General features: G+C 47.7%; 1 protein-coding gene across 1 annotated transcript in view; it reads right to left on the bottom strand.

The window, feature by feature from the left end:
- The window catches only part of LOC134966780 (ATP-dependent RNA helicase DDX25-like), a 103186-nt gene that overhangs the window by 39312 nt on the left and 44134 nt on the right, over positions 1–19740 (bottom strand). Inside the window, exons 3-5 of the mRNA XM_063943788.1 lie at positions 18273–18305; positions 15633–15768; positions 9472–9564 (exon numbers count right to left, since the gene is read on the bottom strand). Of these exons, the coding sequence (XP_063799858.1) occupies positions 9472–9564; positions 15633–15768; positions 18273–18305 (262 nt within the window). The remainder of the gene's footprint in view (positions 1–9471; positions 9565–15632; positions 15769–18272; positions 18306–19740) is intronic.

Below are 19740 nucleotides of genomic sequence, written 5' to 3'. Positions count from 1 at the left end.
GGTTTCCACAGGGAATATCATCAGGGTGTAGAGTTGGATCTTGATCCGAGGCACCAACAGGCTAAAGCTTTGACTGTTCCCAGGATGCATTGCATCGCCTCCTCTATAGCCCCGCCTCCAGGCACTGGAGCTCAGTTTCATGAACCAGTCCAATGCAGGAGCAGGTAAGAGAGACGGTAGATGTTAGTCACATAGAACCACATTCTCACGACAGGAGAAGGGACCAGCGGCTAATGCCATACAAACCCAAAGAAGCTAAATGCGTCAGGGTGGGCGCCCTGTGGAATCCAGTGTACCTCGCAGAAAGAGATTTAACTATGGTAAGTCTACCATAAATCTCCTTTTCTGCAGCGGGGTACACTGGTATTCCACAGGGAATAACATTGGCGATGTCCTAAAGCAGTTCCTCATGGGAGGGGACGCACTGTAGCGGGTACAAGAACCCGGCGTTCAAAGGAAGCATCAAAGGAATAGAACCTTATGAACGTGTTCACTGAGGACCACGTAGCCGCCTTGCACATTTGTTCTGCGGATGTGCCACGGCGGGCCGCCCAAGAAGGTCCAACAGAACGAGTAGAATGGACTTTGATAGCAGCAGGTACTGGAAGGCCAGCCTGCGCATAGGCTTGTGCAATCACCATTCTAATCCATCTTGCCAAGGTTTGCTTATTCGCAGGCCAGCCACGTTTGTGGAAGATAAACAATACAAACAGGGTATCTGACCTCCTGATAGAGGCAGTCCTGTCCACGTATATACAGAGAGCCCGTGCCACATCCAAAGATTTTTCCTTGGATGACATTCCAGAAGAGTTGAAGGTCAGAACCACAATCTCTTGGTTAAGGTGAAAAGATAACACCACCTTAGGTAAATAACCTGGGCGAGTTCTAAGAACCGCCCGTTCACAATGACATATCAGGAAGGGTGGACAACAAGACAAAGTTCCTAAGTCCGACTCCCTTCTAGCAGAGGCAATAGCCAACAAAAACAGGACCTTAACAGTAAGCCATTTAAAGTCCACCGACTCAAGAGGCTCAAATGGAGGCTCTTGTAGGGCATTCAGGACCACAGACAAATCCCATGGAGCCACCGGAGGGACATAGGGAGGCTGAATCCTTAACACATCCTGAGTGAATGTATGAACGTCAGGCAGAGACACAATTTTTCTCTTAAAACATACCGACAAGGCAGATGTGTGAACCTTGAGGGATCCAGACCTTGCTGTAAGAAAGCCAGAAGTCTGGAAGTACTAAACTTGTAAGCATCATAATTTTTAGCAGCACACCAGGTGAAGTAAGAATTCCAGACCCTATAATAATTTTTTGCAGAAACCAGTTTACAGGCCTTTAGCATAGTTTGGATAACCGCCTCAGAAAATCCTTTGGCTCTCAGGAGGGAAGCTTCAAGAGCCACGCCGTCAAAGCCAGTCTGGCCAGGTCCGGGTAGACACAAGAGCCCTGAACGTGGAGGTTTGGGCGTTGAGTAAGTAAAAGAGGACACTATCGGTAGACCCTGCAGGTCTGAGAACCAATACCGTCTGGGGCACGCAGGAGCGACTAGAAGTAGTATTCCTCCTCCTTGTTTGAACTTCCGTAGTACCCTGGGCAGGAGTGACACCGAAGGGAACACGTAGGACAGCCGAAAGTTCCATGGAATTGCCAATGCTTGAGGATCCCTTGTTCTTGATCCGAAGACCGGGACCTTGTGATTCTGTTGAGACACCATCAGGTCTACATCTGTTAGACCCCACTTGTCCACTAGGAGTTAAAAGACTTCCTGATGAAGACTCCACTCTCCGGCGTGTACGTTCTGATGACTGAGGAAATCCGCTTCCCAGTTGAGGACTCCCGGAATGAACACTGTCGATATTACTAGCTGATGGCGTTCCGCCCAATGAAGTATTTTTGACACTTCCATCATTGCCATGCAACTCTGAGTACCGCCTTGATGATTTAGGTATGCCACCGTGGTGGCGTTGTCTGATTGTACTTGAACAGGCCTGTTCTGTACCAGAGGCAGGGCAAGTGTCAACGCATTGAACACTGCCCGCAATTCCAGAATGTTTATCGGGAGGAGAGATTCCTCCCTGGTCCCTGTAGAGAGAGTGTTGCTCCAACCTCTCAGACTGGCGTCCGTTGTCAGGAGTCCACAGTTGGAGATCCAGAAGAGATGGCCCTTGCTCAACTGTTGGTCCTGTAGCCACCAGCTCAGAGACAGACGAACCTCCGGAGTTAAGGAGATCATGTGAGACCTGATCCGGTGAGGCAGGCCGTCCCACTTGCGAAGGATTAACCTCTGCAGAGGGCGGGAATGAAATTGAGCGTACTCCACCATGTCGTAAGCCGACACCATGAGGCCTAGTATTTGCATCGACACTCTTTGGCGAGATAGGAAGTGCCTGATCATGTCCTGAAGTTTCAGGACTTTTTCTGGAGACAAAGTCTCTGACTGTGTGTCTCCAACAGTGCCCCCAGGTGCACCATGCTCCAAACAGGGACCAGCGAGGACTTCTTCCAGTTGATGAGCCACCCGTGAACTTGTAGGAATTTTATAGTCAGATCCAGATGGCCAAGGAGGATATCTTGGGAGTTCGCCAGGATCAACAAGTCGTCCAGATACGGCAGGATCCCGATTCCCTGGCAGCAGAGAAGGGCCATCATTACGGCCATAATCTTGGTGAAGATCCGAGGGGCCGTAGCCAGTCCAAATGCCAGGGCCTGGAATTGATAATGTAGGTTGCCAACAGCAAACCGCAGATATTGCTGATGCGATATGGCAATAATAATGTGCAGATAAGAATCCTGTATGTCTAGGGATACCATATAATCCTCGGGTTCCATGGGCAGTACTATGGAGTGCAGAGTTTCCATACAGAATTTGGACACTCACAAACTTGTTCAAAGATTTGAGGTTGAGTATAGGCCGGAAAGACCCAATTGGTTTCGGAACTAGAAACTGGGTCGAAAGTATCCCCTGCCTTTCTGTGGTAGAGGTACCGGCACCACCACTCTTGTGTCCAGGAGGGATTGCACAACCAAGTGTAGAGTCTAATGAGTAACGGGTCAGAAGCAATAACGGTTGAGCAGAACTGGTGAGGGGGATGTCTCTTGAAAGAGATTGCGTACCCGTGAGAGACCACTTCCTGCACCCAGGCGTCTGAAGTGGTCTTTAACCAGGCCTGGGTGAACTGTAGAAGTCGGCCTCCCACCCTGGGGTCCCCCAGGGCAAGGCCCGTCCCATCATGCAGCAGGCTTGTCTTGTTTGGAAGCAGGCTGACGGGCGGCCCAGGATTGTTTAGGTGTGTGCTTAGTGGTTTTGGTAGCACAAGCCTGTTTGGGGTACGCCTGACCCTTTGCTTTACCTGTAGGTCGAAAGGAACGAAAAGTGGTACTCTTAGCCTTCAGAGCAGAAGGGTTAGTACTTGGGAGGAAAGCAGTTTTAGCTGACGCCAAGTCAGTCACAATCTTGTTCAAATCCTCCCCAAAAAGGATGTCACCCTTAAAAGGGAGCACCTTCAAGGTCATCCTGGAGTCCAGGTCCACCGACCAGGACCGTAACCACAAGATTCGGCGCGCCAATATAGACATAGTAGACGCTTTGCCCACCATTACACCTGCCTCCGAGGCCGCCTCCTGTATATAGTGTGAGGCTGTGATGACATAAGACAGATATTGTCTGGCAGTATCAGTAAAATTTTGAGGCAGCTCATCCTCAATTGCCTGCATCCATGCTTCAATTCCTTTTGCAGCCCAGGAGGCTGCTATAGTGGGTCTATGTACAGCACCAGTAAGGGAGTAAATAGACTTCATGCATCCCTCCACGCGCTTATCTGTCGGTTCCTTCAGAGAGGTGACCGTAGTGACCGGCAGAGTAGATGACACCACAAGGTGGGCGACGTGAGAGTCCACCGAAGGTGGAGTTTCCCACTTGTTACTAAACTCCAGAGGGAAAGGATAACGAGCGAACCATCTTTTTGGACAGGGAAAACTTCTTTCCTGGCGACGTCCACGATTCTTGACGTATTTCAACAAAATGGTCAGAATCTGGGAATACTACTTTAGCTACCTTCTGAAGTTTGAATTTATCAGGTTTCTTAGACGTAGTAGTGGGTTTAATCTCATCATCTATTTGGAGAATCAACTTAACAGCCTCCACTAGGTCAGGAACATCAACCTGGGTTGTAGATTCCTCATCAGAAACTACTGTATCAGTGTCTGACGGATCAGTATAGTCCCCATCCTCATCGGAAGAATCATCCGTAATTTTAGTAGATTGTGAGGAAGAAATTGCCCGCTTATTGGACGACCCCTTAGCCTTAGAGGCTCGTGGGGTAGACTTCTGTTTAACCAGTGAATGATTCAGTAGCTGTAACTAGGTAGTCAGAGTGTCCGCCCAAGGCGGATTAACTACAGGGACAATATGTGGCTGTAATGGCACAGGAGGTCCCACAGGGGGCGTAAGACAAGTGTATTTAGCATACTTGAAAACGTTGCCCAAGGTGGGTCTTGGTTGACCAGAGGTGCAGCAGGTGGAATGGGAGATGTACGGCACTCAGTGACTGAACCTTCAGCTAAGATTTCCCCCCTCAGGTAAATCCATGGTGCCAGCACTGCCTGATGCAGGAGAATCCGCGGATTCCCTGCCCTGTGAGGCAGACATTATAGTGAATGTAGCCTTAAAGCGTAGCAGTACAATATAGCCAGCCAAATATAATACCTGCAAATAACAACCTTAGTTATGTGTCAGCAAATACAGAGCACAAATAGATGATTTGAGCATATACATACATAGATAGATAGATAGATAGATAGATAGATAGATAGATAGATAGATAGATAGATACTGACGCACTTAGCCCCCCCAGGGTATAGAAATATAGTGATAGCAAGTAGTGGGATACACAAATAAAAACCAGACAGCAGCTACAGGCACACTCGGTCACAAGTACAATGCAGAAGTATTACAGATAAACAAACTGCACTGGACTAGTAAAGCTACATATAGATATGTATGTATAGAGATATATCAATGTACAGTAAACACTGGATGTATATCACAGAATACTTGTACTAAATATTCCTACAGCAGTAAACTTGTTCTTAACTAACACTGTCTAAACGACATGTAGAATACTTAAGTGCCTGTAAATGCACAGCGCTGATGAGACAGGCGGTTTTACAGAGGAGACAGTGCCCAGCAGTCCCAGGATCAGCGCAGCTCTGTGAAATGGCGCCCAAACGCTGACAGGGAGTGAGGGAGAGAGAGAGATGCAGCTCCAGGGCGGGAACACCTGCTGTAGATGGCGCCTGGAGCTGGGGGAGGGGCTACAGGTCAGAGCCTTATCCCCTCTGCTGGTGCTCACCACCTGGTACTATGGAGCCTATGTTAAACAGATTTTAGTAAATCCAACCTGTGCTCCTTGCCATGGTGGATATAGTGGGGTCCCTGCACAGCCACAGTGTCCACGCCAGCATCGCGTTCCGTCTCCTGAGACTGCGACCGGATCGCGATTTACCTTCCCTCTTCCCCTGATGTGCAGCCACGCGATCCAGGAGAGCAGCGGCGGTGTGTGCCTAAAGACCGGAGCACCTCCGCTACAAGTACCCGGGAACCAGGCCGCGGGAGTATGCAGCACCGCGTGGGGAGGTGATTGAGTCACAGCACAGGATGCCAGACTGACATTCTATACAGTGTTGTGACCCTTGCAGTCTTCTTAAAAGCTCTTTTCAGGGCTGCCTAGCACAGCACCACCTGTTAGCTGCCTAACAAACTGAGCTCTAGTGCCTGGAGGCGGGGCTAAAGAGGAGGCGGTGTAGTGCATCCTGGGAACAGTCAAAGCTTTAGCCTGTTGGTGCCTCGGATCAAGATTCAACTCTACACCCCGATATTATTCCCTGTGGAATACCAGTGTACCCCGCGGCAGAAAAACAGGTTGTCAAAACAAAGAGCAGGAAGTGGCGGACAATGGTCACCAAACTACCAGCAAATGTGTAACCAATTACAGCACATAGACAATAACGGCACAGTGTCACTTCTACTGTACAGTACGCCTGATATCATTCTTACCATCTACAGTACATAACTGCACAGTGCCACTTCTACTGTACACCTAACGTCATTCCTGCCATCTACAGAACTGCACAGTGCCACTTCTACTGTACACTTGGTCATTCTTACCATCTACAGAACTGCACAGTGCCACTTCTACTATACTGTACGCCTGATATCATTCTTACCATCTACAGTACATAACTGCACAGTGCCACTTCTACTGTACACCTGACGTCATTCCTGCCATCTACAGAACTGCACAGTGCCACTTCTACTGTACAGTACGCGGATGTCATTTTTACCATCTACAGAACTGCACAGTGCCACTTCTACTGTACACCTGTCATTCTTACCATCTACAGAACTGCACAGTGCTACTTCTACTGTACTGTACACCTGACGTCATTCCTGCCATCTACAGAACTGCACAGTGCCACGTCTACTGTACGGTACACCTGACGTCATTCTTCCCATCTACAGAACTGCACAGTGCCACTTCTACTGTACTGTACACCTGACATCATTCCTACCATCTACATAACTGCACAGTGCCACTTCTACTGTACTGTACACCTGACATTCCTACCATCTACATAACTGCACAGTGCCACTTCAACCGTATGGTACACCTGATGTCATTCCTGCCATCTACAGAACTGCACAGTGCCACTTCCACTATACTGTACGCCTGATATCATTCTTACCATCTACAGAACTGCACAGTGCCACTTCTACTGTACAGTACGCGAATGTCATTTTACAAACTACAGAACTGCACAGCGCCACTTCTACTGTACACCTGACGTCATTCTTACCATCTACAGAACTGCACAGTGCCACTTCTACTGTACTGTACACCTGACGTCATTCCTACCATCTACATAACTACACAGTGCCACTTCTACTGTATGGTAAGCCTATCATTCTTACCATCTACATAACTGCACAGTGCCACTTCTACTGTACATGTGACGTCATTCTTACCATCTACAGAACTGCACAGTGCCACTTCTACTGTACATGTGACGTCATTCTTACCATCTACAGAACTGCACAGTGCCACTTCTACTGTACACCTGACGTCATTCTTACCATCTACAGAACTGCACAGTACCACTTCTACTGTACTGTACACCTGACGTCATTCTTACCATCTACAGAACTGCACAGTGCCACTTCTACTGTATGGTAAGCCTGATATCATTCTTACCATCTACATAACTGCACAGTGCCACTTCTACTATACTGTACACCTGATGTCATTCTTACCATCTACAGAACTGCACAGTGCAACTTCCACTGTACGTCTGATGTCATTCTTACCATCTACAGAACTGCACAGTACCACTTCTACTGTACATGTGACGTCATTCTTACCATCTACAGAACTGCACAGTGCCACTTCTACTGTACACCTGACATCATTCTTACCATCTACAGAACTGCAATGCCACTTCTACTGTACACCTGACGTCATTCTTACCATCTACAGAACTGCACAGTGCCACTTCCACTGTACGTCTGATGTCATTCTTACCATCTACAGAACTGCACAGTACCACTTCTACTGTACACGTGACGTCATTCCTACCATCTATATACCTGCACAGTGCCACTTCTACTGTACACCTGACGTCATTCTTACCATCTATATACCTGCACAGTGCCACTTCCACTGTACACCTGACATAATTCCTACCATCTACAGAACTGCACAGTGCCACTTCTACTGTACACCTGACGTCATTCCTACCATCTATATACCTGCACAGTGCCACTTCTGCTGTACACCTGATGTCATTCCTACCATCTACTGAACTGCACAGTGCAACTTCTCCTGTACACTTGATGTCATTCCTGCCATCTACATACCAGCACAGTGCCACTTCTACTATACACCTGATGTCATTCTTACCATCTATATACCTGCACAGTGCCACTTCTACTGTACACCTGACATCATTCTTACCATCTATATACCTGCACAGTGCCACTTCTACTGTACACCTGACATCATTCTTACCATCTATATACCTGCACAGTGCCACTTCTACTGTATTGTACACCTGACGTCATTCTTACCATCTACAGAACTGCACAGTGCCACTTCTACTGTACACCTGACGTCATTTCTGCCATCCACATACCTGCACAGTGTCACTTCTACTGTACTGTACACCTGACGTCATTCCTGCCATCTATATACCTGCACAGTGTCACTTCTACTTTACACCTGATGTCATTCTTTCCATCTACAGAACTGCAGTGTGCCACTTCTACTGTACACCTGACGTCATTCCTACCATCTATATACCTGCACAGTGCCACTTCTACTGAACACCTGATGTCATTCCTACCATCTACAGAACTGCACAGTGCCACTTCTACTGTACTGTACACCTGACGTCATTCTTACCATCTACAGAACTGCACAGTGCCACTTCTCCTGTACACCGGACGTCATTCCTGCCATCTACATACCAGCACAGTGCCACTTCTACTGTACACCTGATGTCATTCTTACCATCTATATACCTGCACAGTGCCACTTCTACTGTACACCTGACATCATTCTTACCATCTATATACCTGCACAGTGCCACTTCTACTGTACACCTGACATCATTCTTACCATCTATATACCTGCACAGTGCCACTTCTACTGTATTGTACACCTGTCATTCTTACCATCTACAGAACTGCACAGTGCCACTTCTACTGTACACCTGACGTCATTCCTGCCATCTACATACCTGCACAGTGCCACTTCTACTGTACTGTACACGTGACGTCATTCTTACCATCTACAGAACTGCACAGTGCCACTTCTACTGTACACCTGGCGTCATTCCTACCATCTACATACCTGCACAGTGCCACTTCTCCTGTACACCTGACGTCATTCCTGCCATCTATATACCCGCACAGTGCCACTTCTACTGTACACCTGACGTCATTCTCACCATCTACAGAACTGCACAGGTGGACCAGGTGGCGCAGGGCTCTGTAGGCTGGGATTAGCGCTCACCGGCAGAGTAACACGTATCTCGTGTCACCATTGTCACTGTCTGTAGGAGTGACTAGTGACGGGTGGGCATACTACAGCACTGTGTGGCCTGTCCATATTGTGAATAAAAGTCCACGATCCAAACCGTTCTCAATATTGTGTATTCTAAAGATTTATGAAACTGAGCAATATTACAAACGTTTGCCCCCCGCTGCGCTGACAAAGCAACGTTCAGTTCAGATGTGATCCAGCTGCAATAACTAGGACATCATCACTACATACTGCACAGCTACTGCGCCAGTCCTATCATAGCAGCGTAATATGCTAATAACTATATTACAATATGTGAATTGCTAGTGGACTCTCGGTCACAAAAGCTGCACTTCATGTTCCGTTCTCTTATTACTGTCCTTACGGGTCTGCGAGCAGCAGTGGAAGAGCCGTCCCCTGGATTTTGGAAGGTCTGTTGAATCCCATTGCGTAGATTCCCTGTATCAGTTCAGGCTTCCTGCAGGGAGAAAAGTCACTGATGTAATAAAAATAAGAATTTACTTACCGATAATTCTATTTCTCGGAGTCCGTAGTGGATGCTGGGGTTCCTGAAAGGACCATGGGGAATAGCGGCTCCGCAGGAGACAGGGCACAAAAAGTAAAGCTTTAGGATCAGGTGGTGTGCACTGGCTCCTCCCCCTATGACCCTCCTCCAAGCCTCAGTTAGGATACTGTGCCCGGACGAGCGTACACAATAAGGAAGGATTTTGAATCCCGGGTAAGACTCATACCAGCCACACCAATCACACTGTACAACCTGTGATCTGAACCCAGTTAACAGTATGATAACAGCGGAGCCTCTGAAAAGATGGCTCACAACAATAATAACCCGATTTTTGTAACTATGTACAAGTAATGCAGATAATCCGCACTTGGGATGGGCGCCCAGCATCCACTACGGACTCCGAGAAATAGAATTATCGGTAAGTAAATTCTTATTTTCTCTATCGTCCTAGTGGATGCTGGGGTTCCTGAAAGGACCATGGGGATTATACCAAAGCTCCCAAACGGGCGGGAGAGTGCGGATGACTCTGCAGCACCGAATGAGAGAACTCCAGGTCCTCCTTAGCCAGGGTATCAAATTTGTAGGATTTTACAAACGTGTTTGCCCCTGACTAAATAGCCGCTCGGCAAAGTTGTAAAGCCGAGACCCCTCGGGCAGCCGCCCAAGATGAGCCCACCTTCCTTGTGGAATGGGCATTTACATATTTTGGCTGTGGCAGGCCTGCCACAGAATGTGCAAGCTGAATTGTATTACACATCCAACTAGCAATAGTCTGCTTAGAAGCAAGAGCACCCAGTTTGTTGGGTGCATACAGGATAACAGCAAGTCAGTTTTCCTGACTCCAGCCGTCCTGGAACCTATACTTTCAGGGCCCTGACAACATCCAGCAACTTGGAGTCCTCCAAGTCCCTAGTAGGCGCAAGGCACCACAATAAGCTGGTTCAGGTGAAACACTGACACCACCTTAGGGAGAGAACTGGGGACGAGTCCGCAGCTCTGCCCTGTCCGAATGGACAAATAGATATGGGCTTTTTTGAGAAAAAACCCACCAATTTGACACTCGCCTGGCCCAGGCCAGAGCCAAGAGCATGGTCACTTTTCATGTGAGATGCTTCAAATCCACAGATTTGACTGGTTTTAAACCAATGTGATTTGAGGAATCCCAGAACTACGTTGAGATCCCACAGTGCCACTGGAGGCACAAAAGGGGGTTGTATATGCAATACTCCCTTGACAAACTTCTGGACTTCAGGAACTGAAGCCAATTCTTTCTGGAAGAAAATCGACAGGGCCGAAATTTGAACCTTAATGGGCCCCAATTTGAGGCCCATAGACACTCCTGTTTGCAGGAAATGCAGGAATCGACCGAGTTGAAATTTCTTCGTGGGGCCTTCCTGGCCTCACACCACGCAACATATTTTCGCCACATGTGGTGATAATGTTGTGCGGTCACCTCCTTCCTGGCTTTGACCAGGGTAGGAATGACCTCTTCCGGAATGCCTTTTTCCCTTAGGATCCGGCGTTCCACCGCCATGCCGTCAAACGCAGCTGCGGTAAGTCTTGGAACAGACATGGTACTTGCTGAAGCAAGTCCCTTCTTAGCGGCAGAGGCCATAAGTCCTCTGTGAGCATCTCTTGAAGTTCCGGGTACCAAGTCCTTCTTGGCCAATCCGGAGCCATGAGTATAGTTCTTACTCCTCTACGTCTTATAATTCTCAGTACCTTAGGTATGAGAAGCAGAGGAGGGAACACATACACCGACTGGTACACCCACGGTGTTACCAGAACGTCCACAGCTATTGCCTGAGGGTCTCTTGACCTGGCGCAATACCTGTCCCGTTTTTTGTTCAGACGGGACGCCATCATGTCCACCTTTGGTATTTCCCAACGGTTCACAATCATGTGGAAAAACTTCCCGATGAAGTTTCCACTCTCCCGGGTGGAGGTCGTGCCTGCTGAGGAAGTCTGCTTCCCAGTTTCCACTCCCGGAATGAAACACTGCTGACAGTGCTATCACATGATTTTCCGCCCAGCGAAAAGTCCTTGCAGTTTTTGCCATTGCCCTCCTGCTTCTTGTGCCGCCCTGTCTGTTTACGTGGGCGACTGCCGTGATGTTTTTCCCACTGGATCAATACCGACTGACCTTGAAGCAGAGGTCTTGCTAAGCTTAGAGCATTATAAATTTACCCTTAGCTCCAGTATATTTATGTGGAGAAAAGTCTCCAGACTTGATCACACTCCCTGGAAATTTTTTCCTTGTGTGACTGCTCCCCAGCCTCTCGGGCTGGCCTCCGTGGTCACCAGCATCCAATCCTGAATGCCGAATCTGCGGCCCTCTAGAAGATGAGCACTCTGTAACCACCACAGGAGAGACACCCTTGTCCTTGGATATAGGGTTATCCGCTGATGCATCTGAAGATGCGATCCGGACCATTTGTCCAGCAGATCCCACTGAAAAGTTCTTGCGTGAAATCTGCCGAATGGAATTGCTTCGTAGGAAGCCACCATTTTTACCAGGACCCTTGTGCAATGATGCACTGACACTTTTCCTGGTTTTAGGAGGTTCTTGACTAGCTCGGATAACTCCCTGGCTTTCTCTTCAGGGAGAAACACCTTTTTCTGGACTGTGTCCAGAATCATCCCTAGGCACAGCAGACGTGTCGTCAGGATCAGCTGCGATTTTGGAATATTTAGAATCCATCCGTGCTGTTGTAGCAGTATCCGAGATAGTGCTACTCCGACCTCCAACTGTTCCCTGGACTTTGCCCTTATCAGGAGATCGTCCAAGTAAGGGGTAATTAAGACGCCTTTTCTTCGAAGAAGAATCATCATTTCGGCCATTACCTTGGTAAAGACCCGGGGTGCCGTGGACAATCCAAACGGCAGCGTCTGAAACTGACAGTTCTATACCACGAACCTGAGGTACCCTTAGTGAGAAGGGCAAATTTGGGACATGGAGGTAAGCATCCCTGATGTCCCGGGACACTATATAGTCCCCTTCTTCCTGGTTCGTTATCACTGCTCTGAGTGACTCCATCTTGATTTGAACCTTTGTAAGTGTTCAAATTTTTTTAGATTTAGAATAGGTCTCACCTAGCCTTCTGGCTTCAGTACCACAATATAGTGTGGAATAATACCCCTTTCCTTGTTGTAGGAGGGGTAATTTGATTATCACCTGCTGGGAATACAGCTTGTGAATTTTTTCCCATGCTGCCTCCTTGTCGGAGGGATACCTTGGTAAAGCAGACTTCAGGAGCCTGCGAGGGGGAAACGTTTCGACATTCCAATCTGTACCCCTGGGATACTACTTGTAGGATCCAGGGGTCCTGTACGGTCCCAGCGTCATGCTGAGAGCTTGGCAGAAGCGGTGGAAGGCTTCTGTTCCTGGGAATGGGCTGCCTGCTGCAGTCTTCTTCCCTTTCCTCTATCCCTGGGCAAATATGACTCTTATAGGGACGAAAGGACTGAGGCTGAAAAGACGGTGTCTTTTTCTGCAGAGATGTGACTTAGGGTAAAAACGGTGGATTTTCCAGCAGTTGCCGTGGCCACCAGGTCCGATGGACCGACCCCAAATAACTCCTCTTCCTTTATACGGCAATACACCTTTGTGCCGTTTGGAATCTGCATCACCTGACCACTGTCGTGTCCATAAACATCTTCTGGCAGATATGGACATCGCACTTACTCTTGATGCCAGAGTGCAAATATCCCTCTGTGCATCTCGCATATATAGAAATGCATCCTTTAAATGCTCTATAGTCAATAAAATACTGTCCCTGTCAAGGGTATCAATATTTTTAGTCAGGGAATCCGACCAAGCCACCCCAGCTCTGCACATCCAGGCTGAGGCGATCGCTGGTCGCAGTATAACACCAGTATGTGTGTATATACTTTTATATGATATTTTCCAGCCTCTTGTCAGCTGGCTCCTTGAGGACGGCCCTATCTATAGACGGTACCGCCACTTGTTTTGATAAGCGTGTGAGCGCCTTATCCACCCTAAGGGGTGTTTCCCAACGCGCCCTAACTTCTGGCGGGAAAGGGTATACCGCCAATAATTTTCTATCGGGGGGAACCCACGCATCATCACACACTTCATTTAATTTATCTGATTCAGGAAAAACTACAGGTAGTTTTTTCACATCCCACATAATACCCTCTTTTGTGGTACTTGTAGTATCAGAAATATGTAACACCTCCTTCATTGCCCTTAACGTGTGGCCCTAATAAGGAATACGTTTGTTTATTCACCGTCGACACTGGATTCAGTGTCCGTGTCTGTGTCGACCGACTAAGGTAAACGGGCGTTTTAAAACCCCTGACGGTGTTTTTGAGACGTCTGGACCGGTACTAATTGTTTGTCGGCCGTCTCATGTCGTCAACCGACCTTGCAGCGTGTTGACATTATCACGTAATTCCCTAAATAAGCCATCCATTCCGGTGGCGACTCCCTAGAGAGTGACATCACCATTACAGGCAATTGCTCCGCCTCCTCACCAACATCGTCCTCATACATGTCGACACACGTACCGACACACAGCACACACACAGGGAATGCTCTGATAGAGGACAGGACCCACTAGCCCTTTGGAGAGACAGAGGGAGAGTTTGCCAGCACACACCAAAAAACGCTATAATTATATAGGGACAACCTTATATAAGTGTTTTCCCTTATAGCATCTTTTTATATATTTCTAACGCCAAATTAGTGCCCCCCCTCTCTGTTTTAACCCTGTTTCTGTAGTGCAGTGCAGGGGAGAGCCTGGGAGCCTTCCCTCCAGCCTTTCTGTGAGGGAAAATGGCGCTGTGTGCTGAGGAGATAGGCCCCGCCCCTTTTTCGGCGGCCTCGTCTCCCGCTCTTCAACGGATTCTGGCAGGGGTTAAATATCTCCATATAGCCCCCGGAGGCTATATGTGAGGTATTTTTTGCCAAAAAATAGGTTTACATTGCCTCCCAGGGCGCCCCCCTCCCAGCGCCCTGCACCCTCAGTGACTGCCGTGTGAAGTGTGCTGAGAGCAATGGCGCACAGCTGCAGTGCTGTGCGCTACCTTAAGAAGACTGAGGAGTCTTCTGCCGCCGATTCTGGACCTCTTCTCGTTTCAGCATCTGCAAGGGGGCCGGCGGCGAGGCTCCGGTGACCATCCAGGCTGTACCTGTGATCGTCCCTCTGGAGCTAATGTCCAGTAGCCAAGAAGCCAATCCATCCTGCACGCAGGTGAGTTCACTTCTTCTCCCCTAAGTCCCTCGTTGCAGTGATCCTGTTGCCAGCAGGACTCACTGTAAAATAAAAAACCTAAGCTAAACTTTTCTAAGCAGCTCTTTAGGAGAGCCACCTAGATTGCACCCTTCTCGGCCGGGCACAAAAATCTAACTGAGGCTTGGAGGAGGGTCATAGGGGGAGGAGCCAGTGCACACCACCTGATCCTAAAGCTTTACTTTTTGTGCCCTGTCTCCTGCGGAGCCGCTATTCCCCATGGTCCTTTCAGGAACCCCAGCATCCACTAGGACGATAGAGAAAGTTCTGTGTCCAAAAGGCACCTCACTCAGCAGCTCATACCGGGGCAATGAGGAGAAACAGCTGGTCCAGAGGAGACCACTCAGAGGGGAGAGAGTAGGCCGAGAGTCACACTGAGAACATAGGGCCGATTCAATTATTCAAAGAAATGGGAGGAAAATCGTTCTCACAGAAGACGATTCTGCTCGCAGGCTGCGGAGGTGCGGGCAGGATCAGTCTACCGTAGCAGACACCAATAATGTACTGTGCGTGGCACCATAACCACTGAGCCACCTTTGTGCCCACGTACACAATCTGCTTTAAGACCTGCTAAGGCGGGTAACCTGTGCCCACCCGCAAGAACCTGCCAGGGCAAACGAGAGCACAAAAGTGAAGGGCGTTATATGCCCATGTAATCTCCGAAGCGGCACACCGTGACAGCTGGCTACACAGACCAAAATGATGAAAGGGCTTCCGAATGGCTTGCAACAATCCCACCTCGGAAACGTCAGTAGGGCTACTTACAGTCGCAGCTCCTCAAACGTCTTCACCGAGAACAACGGCGACGATGGATCATTGTGCTGCACTTCCACATTGTAAGAAGATTCCACAACGGACTTCCGGATCAGCTTGTTAAGGAGCGATCTTTCTGCAGAGTCCTCTACAAATACAGTGACCCGTTTTATGTCAGTGCACACACCATGAGGAGCTAAAGACATTTAAATAAAAGAAAGTGTTTTTCCTTTATTCGGTGTATATACAAATAGATGCATTGTAGAGTGTTTCCCATAATACACTGTTCCATTTTAATAAATACAAACAGGTCATGTGGGGAATAAAAATTAGACGTTCAGATAAGGCAAATGTTGACACGGACTTAATGGCGACATTCTGGCAAAGCGTGGTTTTCTATAGGGGTCTTAATTAACCCTAACATATACCATGGTGGAATGGGTCATGTTTGAGGATCATGAAGTAACAGAACCTCTTTTGGCAATACTCCTCCCTGCTGCTTACCCCACTCCAACATCCAGATCACCCAGGCGTGTTGCATTCCACCCACCGGAGCACTATTATTGACAAAAATTAGGATATCCTTAATTTTTCTTGGGGGGGGGGGAAACCCCTTATTTATGAAGATTAGCAGGAATAATTATGTTCTGGGGATACTGGAGGATACTTGGACATTGAACAACAAATAAAATACAGTAATTACACACTTTACATCTGGATATAATAACGGTCACATATAGAACTCACCGGAACCTGCATAACATGTATGTGACAAGGGATTCATCACACAAAACCACCAGACTGGTCGAAAATCACTATTTGAAAACTGCAACCACTGAGATTTATCTCAAAAGCTCTTACAGGACATTCAAGATAGCTCCCTGACTGATATCCCTCTACAATCACCCTGAAAAAACAATCTACGGTATTCCACTTACCTTGCCTATTATAAACACTGACCATCAAGTACATGAATTTAAGAACACAGAGACGAAACATTATTAATTAGAGTTTAATATGATGAAAAAGGATCACATACAGTATATATAGTGGTATAAAACCATGACGTTTCTTTAAAAGGAAAGAAAAAGAAAAAGAAAAAAAAAGAGAAAAGGAAGACAACTACAATAAGAGAGAAAAAGAAAACATACACCATCACCCATTGCAGGAGAAAGCAGAAACATGGATAATATTCCCCAATACAGAAATATGATACGCAGAAGAAGAATGTAGCAGAATTTCTAGTGCACACGCGTTATAAAGTACAGTGCAAGGGGTGTGCAATAAGTTTCCGGATGCACAAGAAGTATTGTACAGTATTTACCAACATAGTGAACATTAAATTTTTTCTAAGTATTTGCCAAAGTATGCGCTCAAACCACTTGGAGAAGCAGCTGGACCAGTCCAAAGCAGGTATGGCTTCTACATGCCGGATGAAGTTCTCCAATGCAGCTTCCGGCGACTCAAAAATGTATTCCACGCATCTTGTGCTTGATTTGTGAGAACACGGAGAAGAAGTCGCAGAAGGCCAGTTCTGGAGTGTACGGCGGATGGCAAAGCTTCTGTAAAACCTCCTCCAGAAAATCCACCACTGTCCTGGATTTGCGAGAGGGTGCGCTGCCGTGATGGAGAGCCTAAATAGCATCAGTCCCTTCAAAAGAAGGGACCACTGGGTCTCTGGAACAGCCTTTTCTATTTCATTAGGCAGACTGGAGTACCTTGCAACACTACCGTTCCTGTATGATCTAGAGACCTAAAGGAGAGGACTTCCCTTACACACCATTACAGGTGGGTGGTGCAAAGGGAGGACTTCCCTTACACACCATTACAGGTGGGTGGTGCAAAGGGAGGACTTCCCTTACACACCATTATAGGTGGGTGGTGCAAAGGTAGGACTTCCCTTACACACCATTACAGGTGGGTGGTGCAAAGGGAGGACTTTCCATACACACCATTACAGGTGGGTGGTGCAAAGGGAGGACTTTCCATACACACCATTACAGGTGGGTGGTACAAAGGGAGGACTTCCCTCATACACCATTACAGGTGGGTGGTGCAAAGGGAGGACTTCCTTTACACACCTTTACAGGTGGGGGGTGCAAAGGGAGGACTTCCCTTACACATCATTACAGGTGGGTGGTGCAAAGGGAGGACTTCCCATACACACCATTACAGGTGGGTGGTACAAAGGGAGGACTTCCCTCATACACCATTACAGGTGGGTGGTGCAAAGGGAGGACTTCCCTTACACACCATTACAGGTGGGTGGTGCAAAGGTAGGACTTCCCTTACACACCATTACAGGTGGGTGGTACAAAGGGAGGACTTCCCTCATACACCATTACAGGTGGGTGGTGCAAAGGGAGGACTTCCCTTACACACCATTACAGGTGGGTGGTACAAAGGGAGGACTTCCCTCATACACCATTACAGGTGGGTGGTACAAAGGGAGGACTTCCCTCATACACCATTACAGGTGGGTGGTCCAAAGGGAGGACTTTTCCTCATACACCATTACAGGTGGGAGGTGCTCTCCACTGCCCGTTTCCCCTAAAACTAGAGGTAAGTGAACCCACTGTAATAATTACCAAGGGGGATTAAATAGGAAAAAGGAGTCACTTAAACATGAAAAGGCCAATAAAGAAAACTTACCAAACGTGTCCTCGTCTTTCTCATAGAAGCCACCTAAGCAGAGAAACAAATGGTAGGTTACCAACATGGACACGTCATACACATCACCTGCCTGCATAGCCTAATCAGCACTGTACAGTAATGGCCATATACTCCTCTCCAGCTGTGTACTACCGGTTGTAATGCTATACTTAACGGCCAAGTACTTACAGTAACTAGACCGCCGGAGGTGTCTCAGGAGCAGGGCGAGAATGCGTTCCTCTATAGGTTATAGAATTCACAGACCCAGCAATATAGCCTCACATTGCCACACCTCCTGTAATCCCATTTGCAGCCTGGCAGTATACGCAATGCGAGCTTTTCTGTAATATACAGGCTATGTACACGGCCGAGTAGTAGGACTGTATCTAATGCATACACAAGGTGCATTGTACAAGCAGGTAATAGTGACTCTTATACATGGTGGTTCCCCTGCACAACGCCCCCTACTGTTATTAATGGTGCATTTACTATATGTAGGCAAAAGTGACTGGACAGTGACAGCAAATAGATCAATAAAATTCCATTGATGTCAGTAATACCCTTCTATATGGGGTACTGGGTGTGGTTCATCAAATCGACAGTGTCTAGGTCGACAATGTTTAGGTCGACCACTATAGGTCGACAGTCACTAGGTCGACATGGATGGAAGGTCGACAGGGTTTCTAGGTCGACATGTGCTAGGTCGACAGGTCTAAAGGTCGACATGAGGATTTTTATATTTTTTTGTGTTGTTTTCTTCGTAGAGTGACCGGGATCCTAAATTAGTGCACCGCTTCGCTCGCCATGCTTCGGGCATGGTGCCTTCGCTCCGCTACCGCTTCGCTCGGCACACTTTACCGTTCCAATCGTAGTCCACGTGGATCGTTAAGTAAGAAAAAATTCAAAAGAAGAAAAAAAAAATGTGAAAAACTCATGTCGACCTTTAGACCTGTCGACCTAGCACATGTCGACCCAGAAACCCTGTCGACATTCCATCCATGTCGACCTAGTGACTGTCGACCTATAGTGGTCGACCTAAACATTGTCGATCTTCAGACCGGATCCTGGGGTATTACCATAGCTGTCCTCATTTGGTGCTCCTATATATGAAATAGGTGCACAGCCCAAAACGGTGCGTGTTCTTGCTGGGAAGGTGCATGGCCACACAATATTGCCCCCAGTTGAAATGACGCCACACAGTAGTGCAACTTTATTCACATTATCTCATGCAATAGTGTCTCTTATTCACATTACATCACACCGTACACTTTACTCCTCACTGTAGTGCCCCTTACTCACATTACACAACACCATATTGCTCTTTATTCACATTACACCACGCAGTAGTGCCCTATTTACACGTTACGCCACACAGTACTGTAGTACACCTTATATATGCAACCGCAGTCACACACAGAATATAGGCATGCTGCATATCATTTTACTCAGCAGAATCTGCTTGTGTCCC

This window comes from Pseudophryne corroboree, chromosome 10, assembly GCF_028390025.1.
Source record: "Pseudophryne corroboree isolate aPseCor3 chromosome 10, aPseCor3.hap2, whole genome shotgun sequence".
In the NCBI taxonomy this organism is placed as follows: Eukaryota; Metazoa; Chordata; class Amphibia; order Anura; family Myobatrachidae; genus Pseudophryne; species Pseudophryne corroboree.
Note: the sequence above shows the minus strand (reverse complement) of the source record. Positions and strands in the feature narration are given on the sequence as shown.